Source organism: Scatophagus argus, chromosome 18, assembly GCF_020382885.2.
Source record: "Scatophagus argus isolate fScaArg1 chromosome 18, fScaArg1.pri, whole genome shotgun sequence".
Classification (NCBI taxonomy): domain Eukaryota; kingdom Metazoa; phylum Chordata; class Actinopteri; family Scatophagidae; genus Scatophagus; species Scatophagus argus.
In genome coordinates this window covers 4,446,051-4,462,952 of record NC_058510.1, presented here as the reverse complement: position 1 = coordinate 4,462,952, position 16,902 = coordinate 4,446,051, and the positions used below count along the sequence as shown (strand labels likewise).

The window sequence follows — 16,902 nt, the reverse complement described above, 5'->3', positions numbered from 1 at the left end:
TGGGGAGACCTCACAGCTTCAACCAGTAGTCATTACTGTAACAGTTGTCATAACAACAGTCTACCTGCAGCCGGAACAAGTACCCTGCATAATAAACTATAAGCAGGATTTCTTGTACAAAAAGAATCGTCTTTTTACGCTGATTGTTTTACTGTATGGAAATACGTATTGCAGTGCGTGGCCGCGGATGAACAAGGTTAATACAAACAATGTTGATTGATATACCTCCGTCCTATCGGGTTGTTGCCGTTGCTCACTTCCTAGTTGTAAGCCAATCACGGCAGTGCATCCACGAGCCTGTGCCAAGTGCGGTTGAGTCGACGCTTTCGAATGTACGTTTTTGTCCAAAAGCGTCTAGACAACCTGAATAGACAGGAAGTCTTGAGGTTTAACCTTCAAAATATATTTTAATCTACATAGAAATCCTAAATTGCCTGCAGTTTTAAGTGGCTGATTGGACAACCAGTTTTTTTTTAGCTTTAAAATGATCACGGGTGGGAGAGATATTAAGTTCCTTTACTGTAATAGCAATACCAAACCGTGGAAATACTCCATTACAAGTTAAAATCTGCGGTTCTACATGCATGTTTTGTTTTTTTATTCTAGTCGTACTTTCTGTTTCATTACAGTATGGATAATATTATGTAATGCTTAGGAATGTGCTATAATTGATCTATAAAGAATGAAATAGTTGGTAAATGATTTATCAACATTAATATATATATGTGCTAAAAAAAAATACGTACCAGATTTTCGAGTATGTCCTTCCCATCCAAATACCTTGATTAGCAGCAATTATTGTATTCTACTTTTATTTTGAAAAAGCCGGAAGTCGACGTTTGATTGGTACTAGCTAACAGTGTTTAGCTGAGTAGTGTATACCCAGGAAGACCTTTTTGACAGCGTATTATTTGTACCGTATCCTGTAATCTTATGGAGGTTTATTTATCTCTTCGCTTTGTGTCCCTACCGGAAGCCGGAAGAAATGTGGACGCCGATGGGAGAAGAGGACTGTCTGTGTGACTGTCAACATTACGGCGGATGAAATGGTCGCGTTTGTACTGAATCACGTTCTGACGTTCGGACCCAGGCATCTTTATTGAACTCTCAAAATGAGGATTTTCACGTCTCTGCTGAAAAACGCCAACCCCAAAATCGAGTATTACTCCAGGTTTTCGCCCTCCCCGCTGTCCATTAAGCAGTTTTTGGATTTTGGTAAGTGGCACTGCGGGTTGTCATCTTAAACGAGTGAGTTGCTGTGGAGGAGGAGAGTCAGGGCCCTTTTTTATTGACTTTCATTTTATAGCTAATTCGCTCATTAATTCTGCAGGTATCAGGCGTCTCAGGTGAGCTCTGAGTTGTTGTTATCAACAGTAAAAACCATCTGTACGCTGCAGCGAGACGTTAGACTTTGTTGTGATCACATGTGGCATTTGAATGTGCTGTTTGCCGTTTAGTCGTCCATAACAGCAGAAACAGTCCGGCGGTGTTGATGGCTCTGCATGGCAGCTTTTCTGTTGCAGGTTTGTTTACTATGCGGCCATGTGACAACCTGCTTAATACGGGCAGGTGTTCTGAGACAGGACACCTGCCCGTATTAACAGCACGCACGCACGCAATGGAGGGTGCAGCTCATGTCGCCTCACTCTTTAAAATTGCACAACAAATTTTTCATCACATTTTTCGGCTTCATTTCATCCGGAGCATAAAGTGAATGTCAGATGAAGTTCCTGTATCTGTGTGTGCAGTGTTTTTATTTTCCCCTCTGCGTGTCAATAACTGCCCAACACTCCGCCATGAGGCTTGAAATGCGATATGCCAGTGCTGCTGAGCGCACTCGAGGCTCTTCTTAATCCATGTCTTTAGATTAAACACACAGTCATCTTCGTTGCGTAATTTGTTCCCACAGCTGTGGATCTGTGTGAAGTACACAGCTCGTCTGCAGCAGTGGCTGTTCGTGTCAGGAGAGCAGTAGGGCATGTTGGTGGGAACGAGTGAGACATTCAGGGAAAGTCTGGAGCAGAGGAGTCTGTATGTTCTTCCAGGGCTGAGTCAGTATTTGGTGGTTTCACTACCTCATTTTATAATAAACCAGGCCTCTCTAAATTGCTGAATCGGGGAAGCCTTTCCCAGAAATTACAGATAGTTTCCTTTCGTTCTGCTATAAACGTTTCTTTGCATTGCATCAGTTCAGTTGCAAAAGCTTAATCATTGTTCCCTTTTTAATATCTGGAAGAGCCAAAAGCATTTTCCCCAACATATTTCCTTTTCATGTTTTCTGTGGTGGGGGCTAATAGGTTTCATGTGCTTCTAAGTGAGTCTTCACATGAGAGAAGCTGGGCTGTTCGCATTTCTGTAAATTACATTCTGGTTGAGTTAAGGGTCTGAAAATGCAAAGTCCACATGGTCATTTTCGAGAAAGTCAGTTAACGATATACCACAGTGATTCAGTTTTTCCTGTTTACATCTGAACATTAATCACCTCTAACCTTTCCTTGACTCCCCCTCTCTGCTGGGTAACAAGATTTATGATTTCCTTCTATGGTTCAAGCTAATGTTGGTGGACAGTAAATAGAGTTGCAGCCGCACGGCAAAGCTGAAGGTGTCATATTAAAGGTTGAAAACTGAAACTGACTACAGCTCACAACCACTTACTTTAAGTGTAACTGTGGCTTGTATGCTTACATCCTCTACCAGTTACTTTGGTACACACATAAACCTATGAAATCTTTTCTCATGTGGCGACTGTGTGCCAGCAGGTGAAAGCAAAACTTTTTCAGGAATTTTTTGACGTGGATAGCAGTTACATTTTGGTATTACTCCATCCGTTTCATACCTAATGAACTGCATTGTCTTTCACATGACAGCAGGTATACAGTAGAATCTTGAGATTATGTCTTGGCAGAAAAAGGTATTTCCCACTACTGACAACTATATGAGAAGCTCCAGATATACCAGCTCCTATTCAGTGGCGTAACTTGGATGAATGTCACCAATTTTTCTGTCAGGCAGAGAAAATGCATGTGAGAAAACATCCTACATGTTCCTGCGTAAGGAGCTGCCGGTGCGGCTGGCCAACACCATGCGAGAGGTCAACCTGCTGCCCGATAACCTGCTCAGCCAGCCCTCCGTCAGACTGGTGCAGAAATGGTGAGACAGCTCATTGAGAAGTTTAAACTTTAAACTTTGGCTGTCAGGCGATAAGCTTTATAGTTGTAGTATTGTTATGATGCTTGTGTAAAAACTGCCTTTTGACCTGCCGTTTGCTATATTAGGTACATGCAGAGCTTCGTGGAGCTGCTGGATTATGAGAACAGAAAGCCAGAGGATCCTCACGCTCTGAACGAGTGAGTGAATGTCGCCTCATTTTAAAGGTTCATAAAAGCAAATGCGGTACATGTACAGTACGTCAGCCTTCGTCAGGCACCCAGGTGTTCTACACTGGATTTATGTCTTTATGAGACCCTCCTCTGCTGCAGCTAATCTGCTTAATGCACATAAATCTCCACCGACTGCACAGGTAACAGCATGTGTTTATATAATAACAGCACCTGTGTGATAAACACAGACACAGACTGTTTAGAGAGCACATTTCCAAGAATTGTTCCGTTTACTTGAATTAAATCTCATTAAATCCATTACTCACACACACATACCGTAAAGTTGTATATAAAATAAAATAAATAAATGAAACAAATATGAATGCCACTATTGTCTAGATGCTATTATGCTCATAAATGGTTCCCAGAGGTGAACAAATTCCTTTCATTTGCCTTTGACAATGTAGTTTAGCCTTTCTAGGCCGATGAATTCTGAGAGTTCTTTTATCCATTGTTGTATAGAAGGAGGTTCTATATCTTTCCGACATAGTGCAAACGCTGTCTTGGCATGTAATAATCCAAAGTCCAACAGCTTAGTCTGTTTCCAGGTTTGTATGAAGTCTTCGGGATAACTTCCCATTACACAAAGTTTAGCACAAAGAGGAGTCTTGATGTTAAACACCTGTCTGCCCTCTTTTAATGTAATGTTAAGCTCCAAATCACAGCACAGAAGGTAATCTGCATCAACTCAAGGACGGGAGGTCAGCTAACTAAGCTAACAAGGTCCACAAGCTGTTTATTTTCTCCCTCACTGCATTTTTATATTTTACTTTCAGTTTTTTGGAGCTCTTGATCGAGATCCGTAATCGTCACAATGATGTGGTTCCCACTATGGCTCAGGGAGTCATCGAATACAAGGAGAAGTTTGGCTTTGACCCCTTTATCAGCAGCAACATCCAGTACTTCCTTGACCGCTTCTACACCAACCGCATCTCTTTCCGCATGCTCATCAACCAGCACAGTGAGCCTTACGAACCCTCGCCGTTTATTTGGATCATTTGTGTTCTGTCTGTCTTGTCTCTGCGGCTAATTTTTATTCCCGCGTCTTTCCGTTCAGCTCTCCTGTTTGGCAATGACACCAACCCTGCCCATCCAAAACACATAGGGAGTATTGATCCCACCTGCAGTGTGGCTGAAGTTGTCAGTGGTGAGTTACAGAGAACTGCATATTTCGTTATCTGTGGTTTGATATTTTTTCCCTTGTTGCAAATATTTGCGTTGTTCTCGTGGGAAGTGGAGTCATATCTCTACAGCAACTTCCAGCAGTGACGCAAATCAAACAAACCCGAGTTCATCTGCATTAAACAGCATGTTTACATAATGATAGTTTTTAAAGAATTCCTTCTAAGCGGATCCAAAGCAGCCCTCCAAGTGACCCTGCAAGGAACACGTTAGTGGCTTGTAACAGGAATCCAAACCCTGCACATTTTCTGCTCTGACTCATGTTGTTTTGCCTCCTCTATCAGATGCCTACGACACTGCAAAGATGCTGTGTGAGAAGTACTACTTGGCTGCTCCTGGGCTGAAGATTGAAGAGTTCAACAGTAGGACTTCTTTTCCCGAACCATTCATTGCATTTGATTGTTTTCTCCCTGTAATTGGTCACAGAACTGTAGCGAAACGATGTTTTAGAGCTTGTGGGTGCAGCTTCGCAGTCCAGATTTAGTCCTGTGATTACAATGTTCACCGTCTCATTAACATCCAAAGAATCAGCTGTGTGTGTGTGTGTGTGTGTGTGTGTGATCTTTCCACATTCTCATTGTCTTCAAGTGAAGGCCCCCAAAAAGCCCATCCAAGTGGTGTACGTACCCTCTCATCTGTTCCACATGCTGTTTGAGCTCTTCAAGGTGAGCAGTGCAGCATACATACGCATCCGTAACTTAACTAGTTAGCACTTAACTAGTGCTCTTTAAATCAAATTCATTTGTAATGTCATTATAATTCTGTAAAGACTTGTGCTGAGCTGAGTTGATTAACTGTGTGGGTGTTTGTAGAACTCGATGAGAGCCACAGTGGAGCTTCATGAGAACAGTACAGAAGGATTACCACCAGTAAAGGCAAAAGTCACTCTGGGTAAAGAGGATCTGTCCATAAAGGTAAATCAGACACAAACACACAGACATACACAGCAAACTCTTTGATATGTATTTGTTGTTTTTGAGCTTTTTGTGTGTTTGTCTGCCTCGCTCTTTGACTGCATCTCTGCTATGATCCGTCTTCAGATCAGTGACAGAGGAGGAGGAGTTCCCCTGAGGAAGATCGACCGTCTGTTTAACTACATGTACTCCACTGCTCCTACACCAAGCCTGGAGCCCGGAGCTGTCCCACTGGTGAGCGCACACACAAAAAAGTCTAATGTGTATTGACCCTAGTGACCGTTTCAAAGCTCCCATAACCCATAAATTTGGCACATACGTCATGGCGTCTGGGAAAGTAAATTCTGTCGTTGTCTTTGCCCCCAATCCAGGCTGGCTTTGGCTATGGTTTGCCAATTTCTCGGCTCTATGCCCGGTACTTCCAGGGGGATTTGAAACTCTACTCCATGGAGGGCGTTGGCACAGATGCAGTCATCTATCTGAAGGTAAAGTGAGTTGGTCAAATGTGGAGGACGCTGTAATATTTTTCTTGTCTCCCAAAGACAGAATACTCTGCGTCTGCTAGCTGTTTCTGCTCGTCTTTATGCTAATCTAAGCTAAACGCCTCAAACTCTAGTGTTGTTATTCACAATTTTTTAAGTTTTATTAAGTATCTATAGGTTCTTATTGGTTTTGTTCCTCCTTTTAAAGGCCCTGTCCAGTGAGTCCTTTGAGCGACTGCCTGTCTTCAACAAGTCGGCGTGGCGTCATTACAAGACCAGCCCCGAGGCAGACGACTGGAGCAACCCCAGCAAAGAGCCACGAGATGCCAGCAAGTCCAAATACAAAGCCAACAGATAACTCTGCCTGACACGCTCACCCAGCCCTCCACTGGGCGCCCAAACACCCACACTCTGCCCTCGAGCATTTTAAGATGAAGTGTTGCCCTTGGGTAAACGTTTGGTTTAGGACCCTACTTGCTTTTACATTCCAGTGATCATAGCTTCAAAAAAGATGGACGACCTTGACTTGTGTCTGTACCCAATGGCAATGGCATTCATCGACGTAGCTTTCAGTGTTATGGCATTTCCGCTGGCTCTCCCAAGATGGGGTTAAAATGAACCTCTTCCAAATTATAGATCCCCCACAGTCAGTTAGTGAGATGACTCTTGTGGATCTTTACTCGTTTTGATTTCATTGCGTCCTCTATCTGGCCATTATTCTGAGCTAAGTTCAGTGTTAACTCTCCCTCTGCCTCATGCACAGTTTGGCCTGGATTGTCTGTGCTGGCTGGGCCACTGCACTGCTGATTGAGTGTCTTTCTGCCCTTCAGTGAAGGCATGAATTCTGTTTTCACCCTCTCAAACACAAGAGGAGTCAGGGGCTTCGAGTTTCACTGCAAATGGGAGGAGAAGGAGGTTTCATTTCCTTCCTTTGGGGAGACACTTTTGACTGAACGCACAATTAGGCCAGTGTGTCACTGGCATAGTAAAGACTTGACTCTATTTAAGCCTGGGAAAATGAAAGAGAAGACTAAGTATAGATGAGAGAAAATGATAACTCCTTTGTAAAAATTATAGGAAGGGTACACCATATTTTTGAAGGTTGAGAAATCAGGATATTTATTTTATATCAAAGAGAGAAAGCCTTACTTCTGCAAGCTTAAAATATATTAGATTTTTTTTTAAAATCTGCCTTGAAGGCTCTATTGGAAATCAAGGTTAATTTATAATGGAAGGATATTAGAAAGTTTGAGTACTTTGTTTATATTGTATTACTTCACTCGCCGACCTTCAGGCAATGCTCAACCTCATCTGATATTTCTGCTTGCAAACCAACTCCACTCCCTGCCAATGAATTGTCACCATGTCAGCTTTGTTTGTCATTCAGCTTTAACCGCGCCAGCATGATGTGTTGTATGAACCCTCTCAGAGAGGAATCGGCCTGTTGCATCTAACGAGGACTTTAAAGTGTGGGAATACGTCATCACATTTCTGCCCTCGTCCTGCTAACCTTTCAACCCGCCGGGCTGGATACACACTCCTAACAATGCTTCACCCGACCTTGTGTCTCAGTTGAAGTATTACTAATCCTCATCTCTCCGAATGAGTTTGAGTGAATTTTCTGTAACTTTTTAAATGTGCTTTTGTTTTTATTATCGCAACAGGGTTAGAAGAAACAGCGAAAAATACTGAATGGACTGATAACTAACAGGCCTTTGCACTGTTTTCTTCGGCTTTCCATCTTTTTGCATTGGAACACAATTACTTCTGATGATCTTTTAATGTTTTTCCTCTGATTATTTTTAGAAGTGTGTGCAGTCCAGTTCATTTTCTTTATTTACACAATAGGAAATCAAGCGACATTTGGAAAAGCCGGGAGGGGAAAATGTGGTTAAAGGAGCCACTGATTACTGGGTACTGAAATATTGCTCCAAACCAATTCTGTTTTTGTCACATGAATTACATTTAGGACTTTTTTTAGTGCACTTTACTAACCCAACAAATACTTTTTCTTTTCAATTAACTTTTCATGCAATCGTTTCAGACCTCTATGGAGAATTTCCTTATAAATGGAAGATTATTTATGGCCAGGTGAGATCCCAGATCACCGCTTGCACCCTCAAAAACATCGTAATTGCAGCTTCTGAAAAAAAGACCAATGAAACGTGGCCCAAACCTGGTGCTGTTTGTTAAGGACCAGATGATGGGGAATTTTAACGATGTGAAGTGACTTCCTTTTCTCATCTTCTTTAGCTCCATGTGATGTGAAAAGAAGTGTAGGAAAGTAGATGAAGAATTCAGGAAGGAGCCTTTCCTCATCCTTTTTGGCCTCACTGTAAGATCACATCAGTGCCAGTACCTTCGTTAACCTGCCAGTCTCACCGAGTGACGCTCACTGACAGTCCTGCTGTAAGGACGCCAGACATCAGTTCATTTCAAGGCCTAAGGTTGGCACCTTAAACGTGTGGTCTCCCTCCAGATCAGACAAAATCACCCTTAAGTTTCAGTTCCATTTGGGTGATTTAAAGGCCTTAGGATCCTTCATCTTCAGGAGCTGTCAGCCTCCACTGTTAAAGAGTGTTTCTGTACCTATGGTATACTAGAAGATATTGTGTACATAATTATTACTAATGTGTTTGCTGCCGGTGTGGAGTGACAACTCTGTTTTCCGTCCTCCTGTACCTCCCACTTAAACAAAAGTATTTGTGTGCATGAACTCCTCACTGTGGAGGTGGTCACACAGAGGTGTGCGCTTAATTCAGCAGGATCACGGGGCAAGTGTGGCGATGTGATCCAGCATGATATCAACCTGCACGGTCAAACCTGACAATAAAGGAAATTGCTGTTGTGTGTGAGAGGCGTCTCTGGTGTTTGATCTGGATGAGAAGGTGGAAACGCACTTCGATTCACATTCAGCTACAGAGTTTGGATTTATTTACATATCAGGCTGTTTCGAACATTAAAAAAGACACACATTCCCCAAGTTTGTACGTATAGTGCACATTAACATGTAGTGTGTACAAGGACATAAAGGTCTCTACATTGCATTAGGGTATTTATTGTACTGTTGGGGTGGAAGAGAGGTCTGCTCTGGCCCGGCATGAGCGAGCAGACCTGAGCAAAAAAGAAGAAAAATAAAAAAAGAAGTTTTCATTAACAGCAAATAAAATATTAGTGTGATGATCTGGCTTTTGAGGGCCTAACAGCTCACCTGGAGGGCTTCAGTTATTATATATTTCAAGTATCATCAGAGTCCTGGAGAAAGGCTGCTTTTATCTCCAAGTTTGCCAGGTTTAACAGCTGACATCATCTCCTTTACGTTAATTAACATGGAAAATTTTCAGAAAAAACCCAAACAAAAACACATGGCTTTTTCATGCTGGAAATCCACGAATGTTTCTACTCATCGATTATCGTGAGCTGTGACCTTCACTGAGCGACTGGTGATGAAGGATTTGAGTGTTTGTAAACGCATGCGAGAAAAATTAGGAGTGATAATATTTGGTGTCAGAGACTTACATTCAAGAAGCTCACAAATCAAGGCTGTTTCGTTCTGTCGCATCACAGTCTGTGTTTTTTGGGACTATCCAGCAGGCATTTTACAGATTAGGAGCAGTTCGGGACTCAAATCATGAAGGGGCCCATTCCATGTAAGACCTGAGCTTTAAGACTATAATTATATTGTGTGATTTCAAACAAAGGGGGACAGTTGAGGTGATGCAGTCCTTTTTTTGCCCCATTTATAGACTGTAGACGGGCGTACTGGCTGCTGTTTCCCCCCAGGCTAATTTTAATATTTTTCTAGGGGATTATGTTTAATTTGTCTTTATAGCTAAGTGGTATTAACTGTAGTGTGGGAATGAGTGAATCAAGGCTTGTGAGCCACTGAATTTTATATTCCTTGTCCATCATTTGTGATAAAACACAGACTCCGTGTTTGCGGTGCCAAGAGGTCGTCCAGCACTCGGGTGTGCAGAGTCTTCCTGACTCTCAGTTCAACAAGCACAAAATTACACGGTGATGAATGAATCCAGTTTCTGTTGGTAACTTTGTGCCCATTCATGTGGTGGTCACAGTAGTTACAAGAAATCTTGGCATCACCGAAAGAAAATGCTAAACTAAACAGAAAAGGACAGTAAAACATTGAGATGATGTGATGAGCAGGCTGTTGCACAGTCTCTATCAGTCCGAAGTGAATCCGTCTTACAGTATGTGACAATGTGTATGTAAATCCTGATCCTTCTCTTCCTTTGTCCTTTTTCTGTCTGCCTGGGTGCCCAGACAACAGAGACAGCGATGGCTTCTTAGCTCTGCGGCACAGAACCTCATTTCCCATGATGCCTTGTACATTACCAACTTCCTCGAGGAGAACCGTTTCAGTTCCAGCCAGTGCTTGCAGGAGTGTGTGCGTGAGTGTGTGCATGTGTGTGTGTGTGTGTGTGTTTAACAGTCCATCTACTTCTCATCTTCATCACCTTCACTCATGCTACTCATAGAGGCAGATGCTCCTTTAGGGGAGGTCGGGGGTGAGGGCCGTGCATTGTGCCAGCGGGCAGGGGGAGACGGGGGTGACGGAGAGCGCAGGGGGGACAGTTCACGGGGAGGACTGTTGCAGGGCGACTCTCGTGGGGACAGAGCATAGGACAGCATTCGTCCACTGCGTTCCTGAAACACTTGTTTCTGTAGACAGAGAGTTAACGTTACAGCACAGGAAGAACTCCATAGCCAAACATACTCTTTTAATAAGGATATCGGACAATGACTGTCATTATTTGCTGGTATTTTTATGGACAAGCTGATATTTTGCCACTTCTGCAATCCACCATTGATGATGATTGGCTATTTGCTGTATGAAAGAGTTACTTACCCAAGTCCCATCGGGTCCAAAGAGTTCTAAGAAGTTGCCAATAAACTCTCTGGATTTCTCTTCCCATTTCTGAATGAGGTCGTGGCTCTTCTCCTCCACGCGGTAAACAAAATGTTTGCTCTTCTCCTCAACCGTGCGAACCTTCTCTTTCATCCGATCCACTTGGTTCTGCAGCCGGTACTTCTTCTCCTGACGGGGATTAAACATTGAAGAAAAGAGTCACGAGTGAACGCGTCACTGATGAACCTCAATGAGCGTTTCATCTTTGCGCTTGACAATTTGCAGGAAGGCGCAAGCTGTTTTAAGCAAGCGATGGTCAGTATCAGTCCACACACATCTGGCTGCATGACAAATTAAGCCGCATTCCATGTAACTGTGATACAGTGTTGGAATTTGGCAGCTGCCGAAATAAAGCCTGAAAGGTGTAGAAAACTGAATGGTTGAAAGACAGCTGACAGTACAGTAACGCACTGAGGAAAACCTCAGAGATTCCTGTGATGGAACCATTTTGTAATAATTCTTACGTTGATGTAGCTGACATTGAGCTCCTTGGCCGTGTAGCCACGCTGGAGGTTGCGTCGGGCGTAGACGTCGTAGTCTCTGACAATCCTGGTAATTAAGTCAGATGTTGAGATTCCCTCTGTCCGTTGTGTAGGCACAAACATCCCTAATGACACACACGATGAAAGGAATTCGAAAACTGCCCAAAGTGTATTAATGTAAGAGGAAATACAGAAAGTCGTTTAATCGTGCAGGCCTCACACACTGACCTGCCTCCTTGATGTGTTTATAAACGTCCTCACTTCCTGCTGAGGAGTATGGGATGTCATCATGAGCCACAAAATCGATCTGAGGAGCAATCAAAGGACACATGCTGTATGGCACAAAGACACAAAGCTCAGGTGAACATGCAGCAGGTGAGTGTTTTGCAAAATGAACAGAAGTATTTGGTCAAAAACAGGCATGCAGTCCACACAGAAGATCACATTTAAATGAGAATTAAACTGAACAAATCTATCAAAGTAGTTTAATATTAACAAAAGTTTTAGATGTTTTACTTATTGTATCTCACTTGTTTTCTTGATGTTGGCATCACCAGGTGGCACTCACTCTGATTCCTGAGTGGAACCTCTTCATGCACAGTGTAACTCAAAGATACTTTAAACACACACACTGACACAAACCTTGTGTTTCTCCAGGAACTCGGGTGTGAGAGTCCAGGGTGCGTCTCTCAGGATCTCGTCCACGTAGCGGCAGTGTCTCAGCGCTTCGTAGCGTTCGATCTCCGTCATGACCGTGAAACCCTTGTACTTATGGGTCAGCTCGTCACTGCACACTGATCCAAGCACAGAAACATGCAAATCGCTGTCAGACAAACCTGTTCGCTCTGAGCAGTGGAATTTCTCTGCCTGCCTTCATGTGTATGTGTGTGTGTTGTCTCAGTAGGTCCGTCCTACCTCCTACTATGAGGTAGGTGTTGGGGAAGAGGTTCTTGGCCTGCATGAGAGCGCGAGCGTGTCCAGAGTGGAACAGGTCAAAGATACCATCTGCGTACACTCTGACAGGCCGGTCCACTGAAAACATCCAGCAACACAGCATCACATTTCTCAGAACTGAAACGGTGCACTGCAGCAGTGAAAGCAGAAGCAGTAGCAGCTGAACCAGCAGCAGTTGGTGCAGTCATAGCAGAGGTAAGTGCAGTAAATGCAGTTAGAGAAGGGAAGGAGTGATGAATGGGCTGAAGACGGAAACACTAAAGCTACGAGAAGCTGGAGGGAATGGATCGGGGAGGGAAACCAAGCAGGAGGAGGTCTGCCGTACCTGGGGTGCCTCTGCGGGCCTGAGCGATGCTGAGTTTCTCATGAGGGGCGCGACAGTCACAGCTGGTCTCGCTGGCGAAGATGGCCGGCTCTTTCAAAGTCTGACGTGGAGAAGAAGAGACCGAGTTCGAGTTAAAATACACCACAGATGTCTTAACCTAACACCTAACACACCTGGAAGCACAGCCACCCATCCCTGCAGAGGTGTATCTCTCCCTCCCCACAGTCTGGGCTGACCTCCATTAAGCTCCACACTGGGACAATGAGCCGAGAGACAGACAGAGCTGCACTCGGCGCCATCGATCGCGCTGTGTGTGTGAGCAGGCGTCTGTATTCAGCCTACGTGTGTGTGTGTGTGTGTGTGTTAACATGTGGCAGGAAACAAGGTCAAAGCTACTGATGCGGTGTTGAGGACCAAATAGGAAGATCACAGTTAGCATTTTCAGATGAATGTAAAGTGAGCAGATGCAGAAAGACAGACGGAGCCACAAAGGGACAGTTAAAGGGGGGGTGCTTGCTCGCGCTTGTCAAGGCTACATCAAGGTTAAAGTGTTGCAGTGCGAGCCCTCCTGAAAATTTGTCTTTGCGTGCCATCTGTTGACTGCAGGGAACATTCACACCAGGAGGGAGAGAGAGAGAGAATCAGAGTCGGCACAAAGCAGAAAGCTGTGGGAGTGTGGGAGGAGGAGGATGAGGAACTGGAAACAGACTCAGTCTCTGTGGACCAAAACCGGCAGCTGACGTCACCGCGTCCTCTAGGAACAGCAACAACGAAACCAGAGAGACAACATGTTCCTCGGACACAGACAGCGACGGACCGGACAAACAGCAGGGCAGTAAATAAAGCTTTAATTTAGAGCTAATGAGAGAAGAAGTCTGTGCTTCACCACATTACAGCGCCCCCAGGTGGCATCGAACCAGATAGTTTTGGTTTCATTTGCACAAGTTTTGGGAGCTGAATAAAATATGTGGAGATGATGACTCAAGAGCCAAAAAGCAGAGATCACGAAGAAGCATCTTTGGCACCTCAAAAAACATACTTTACATTGTTTTATCACACCTTCATGAATTTTTCCTCATTTGATAGAAATTGCTTATAAAATGACGACACTGCAAAAGACTCAGACTCAAGCAGTAAAGCAAAGTTAAATACAATGGACTTTCAACTGCAAATTCCACACATAAGTAGCATCACTGTGAAGGATGGCAAACTGCTCTTTTCTCTGACCGTGAATGACTTTTGGGGGGAAAAGAAACGAATGCACATTTGCTCATTGTTTATTTTATTTTTTAACCTGTCTAACATAAAAACAATATGAAATATTTCCTCATTTGGTGTAAAACTGATGTACAAGCTCAGTCTGTGGCACAGGATTATCGCTTGATTACTTTTTAACAACTAACGTTTACACATACAACATGTTGAAATCCACACATTAGAGGGGCTGTGGGGGGGCACTTGAACCTATCTGCTCTAAAGCTGATCCCACAGCCTGCACTGTGGTTGTGCCATCACACACTCACTTCATTACATGCAGAATTAGAAACGTGGGCAGAAATATAGAGGCCTGAAAACTGGCTATTTTATTGAGGACAAGTGGATTTTAACTGTCTGCTCAAGGATGAAAGCAGGCAAACGAAGAGCTGGAAGAGCTACAAGGGGAACAGAGAGAAGGCATTAATTTTTTAATATCATCACAGATGCAAGGCTCCTTCGTGGGTCGTGCATCCCATTTATTTGCACATCCTTCCCTTGTTTTTACACTAGCTATAGAGGCTGAGGGAGCATCCTCATCACCCATGATGCCTTGGGCACGCAACGAGCAGAAGCAGGCGAGGGTAGGGGGTTACACACATTTGGCAGATGGTGAGGCTTAAACTAAGTGTTCGGGAGAACGCAGGCCTATCAGGACGAGCGCTCAGCAAAGCCGCCTCACGCACAGGCAGAGAACATCTGGCCCGAGTGGGATTACAGCCGAACAAACGGAGAAACACGCGGGGGACGGAGGCAGTAAACACGAGACAAGAGGGCGAAGATGGACCGACTGGGGGAGACAGACGTGAATGTCATGATGGGGAATCACAGCAGAGAGAAGGAGGGGACTGCCGCAGTGTCCCCTCAGCAGGACACCCCAGAGATGTCAGACATGTCCACTCAGCTCTGTGAGCGTAAGGCTCAGCCTCATGCTATGGGAGATCTGTTTCATAACAGGGGGAGGAAGCAGGAGCCTTTGTCTTCCTCTCTCTGTCTACCTGCCTCTCTCACACACAAACACAAACACACGATCACACTTGAAAAGCCCTACCGTCCGGGGATGGGGGCAGGTGTGTTCAAGCTCCTCCATGATTCCCAAAGACTCATGGGATGTGGCTGTGGTCCCTCTGATATGTGACTCAGCATCAGTGAGACGATGCCTCTCTCCTCACCACTCAGCCTCTTTCTCCTTCCTCTGTCCCCCCACCCCACCCACTCTCTGCTCTGTCTCCTCTCGCCTCCTTCTCTGATCCCCTCCTGCAGAGAGGGAGAGGCAGCGAGGAGGTCTCACTCTGTAGCTATTTCCTGGAACCACAGAGGGGCGAACTCTCTGCCCTTAATATGATTTTGTTGTTAAATTTGATCTTATATATTTGTTCCATTTCTCCATTGACAGCGTAGCACTGATTATATATATAAGCTTTGGGTTAACGTCACACATCTGGCATGGTTGCCACAGGATTATCTCGTGATTTTTATCGCGAGCTGCGAGTGAGTCGTAACCTTAATAAACGATCTTTGCTCGTAGCTCTGATGAGCTCTTGCCATGGCGACGGAAAAGAGGAGAGAGCTCAAACAAAAGGACCAATCAGAGAGAAGCTGCAGCAGTCCAGCAATGTGAGAGGAGAGGATTGGTGGAGTGGTGTATCGCACCATCAGCGAGATGGTACTGAGTATCACTGCACCACTTTAATGTGTAATGGATATGAATACTACTTATGATTGTACAGATGTTTTACACGTGATTTTACTTTCAGGAGTTTTTGACAGTCTGTTCCGGGGATTTCTTGTAACAGGAGACACACTTTTCAGCCGCTTGCAAAACTTGCAAAACATTGCTTGATATTTGGACATGTCTAATGTCTCTTACTGCATCCAGCTGCAGAGTAACAGTCTCACTGTTACATTCTCACCCAACTGTAGTGAGTAGTCCTCATACAAACGCACAAACTCTATTTACTTTTTAGCACAGAAATTAAAATGAGATGTTTTGTGCCTCAAACAGCACGAACTTTCTCCTTTTTTCTTCTCACGGCTAAAGGACACTTGACCAAACTTCCGTTGCTGAACCATCGAAACACACAGCGACTGAACCAAAACAACAACAATTTGGCTTCGGCGAAACCAAAATTAAACTAAATCCCTTCAGCGCGCTTACCTTCAGTGATCCTCCTCTTCGGCCACAAGGCGCAACAGCTGCGCAACAGGAACGCGCTCTAGCCCGTCGCTGTTTCACCATGGCGGCCAAATCCAAATGGTCATATGAAGTAAGAGGTGCTTCTCTCTTGCTTTTCTGTCTGATTTTCTGTTCTGTTTGTCTCTTGCTCCAGCACCGCAGGCAAGTGCAACAGAGCGACGACAGCCAGTCTGGCCGGTCTGTCCAGAAAGCGGATCAGCTGCTCACCATTGATGAGTGGCGACAACTGAGGACCACGGTCCATTTAGCAGGCCACGTACAGTAGACCATATGGTTATTTGGCTGTACGTTCATTCAGGAGCCCTCCTCCTATTGTGCCATGGCGTAGAGGGCCTCACTCATGCAGTCTGCAGTTTTTATGGCCTAATTTTGGTCTAACAGTGAGTCACCTCTTGCAAAACAAAAATAATAAAACACTGTGATAGCCTAAACAGCACAGAACACTATGAGTTGACAGCGTTAACAAACCCAGTATACCGCAGGCCAGTAGGAGCAGGCTAATGTATACAAGCTTGAATAGGCTCTGGGGATGAAACACAAACCAGGCTTTGTGGTCTCATTGTTGGACGCGCTGCAGAGCCTCTGTGGCCCCAATCTGGGACAGGAACCCATTGTGCTTTCCAGTCTGCCTTACAAAACGTTTAATTGTCCTACAAAACAGCTACAAAACTCATTATTAACGTAAACATATTCATAAAGCGCAAACATTTTTATGTAAAATAAAAGTTTAAAAGTATTGTATTTGTTATATTAGGCAACTAACTTTACATGGGAGGTCGACATGTTTTTTTTTTTACTTAACTTA

At 44.2% G+C, this 16,902-nt stretch overlaps 2 protein-coding genes across 7 annotated transcripts; one reads left to right on the top strand and one right to left on the bottom strand.

The window, feature by feature from the left end:
- Positions 1 to 831: 831 nt before the first annotated feature.
- Positions 832 to 8,813, top strand: pdk3a (pyruvate dehydrogenase kinase, isozyme 3a). Of its 5 annotated transcripts, XR_006841435.1 has the most exons (14): positions 832 to 1,215; positions 3,009 to 3,150; positions 3,276 to 3,347; positions 4,157 to 4,341; positions 4,438 to 4,527; positions 4,847 to 4,924; positions 5,151 to 5,227; positions 5,375 to 5,476; positions 5,603 to 5,710; positions 5,848 to 5,961; positions 6,167 to 6,287; positions 7,807 to 7,872; positions 8,003 to 8,049; positions 8,212 to 8,813. XR_006841435.1 is itself a non-coding variant. In XM_046371492.1 (12 exons), exons 1-12 carry the CDS (start codon positions 1,113 to 1,115, stop codon positions 7,851 to 7,853), a joined length of 1,239 nt encoding a protein of 412 aa, XP_046227448.1. In that variant the 5' UTR covers positions 832 to 1,112; the 3' UTR covers positions 7,854 to 8,813. The 5 variants fall into 5 exon arrangements, 2 of the variants coding, with proteins under 2 accessions (XP_046227448.1, XP_046227450.1); XR_006841437.1 differs by having other exon boundaries at positions 6,167 to 7,872; XR_006841436.1 differs by having other exon boundaries at positions 6,167 to 7,872; positions 8,003 to 8,813.
- Positions 8,814 to 8,862: 49 nt separating this feature from the next.
- Positions 8,863 to 16,252, bottom strand: pcyt1ba (phosphate cytidylyltransferase 1B, choline a). Of its 2 annotated transcripts, none has more exons than XM_046371495.1 (8): positions 16,059 to 16,252; positions 12,647 to 12,746; positions 12,283 to 12,399; positions 12,010 to 12,161; positions 11,596 to 11,674; positions 11,350 to 11,492; positions 10,826 to 11,014; positions 8,863 to 10,638 (listed from the first exon to the last, which is right to left on the bottom strand). In XM_046371495.1, the coding sequence occupies exons 1-8, from the start codon at positions 16,137 to 16,139 to the stop codon at positions 10,414 to 10,416; spliced, it is 1,086 nt and encodes a 361-aa protein (XP_046227451.1). In that variant the 5' UTR covers positions 16,140 to 16,252; the 3' UTR covers positions 8,863 to 10,413. The 2 variants fall into 2 exon arrangements, with proteins under 2 accessions (XP_046227451.1, XP_046227452.1); XM_046371496.1 differs by lacking the exon at positions 16,059 to 16,252 and adding an exon at positions 14,952 to 15,136 and having other exon boundaries at positions 8,868 to 10,638.
- Positions 16,253 to 16,902: the final 650 nt, after the last annotated feature.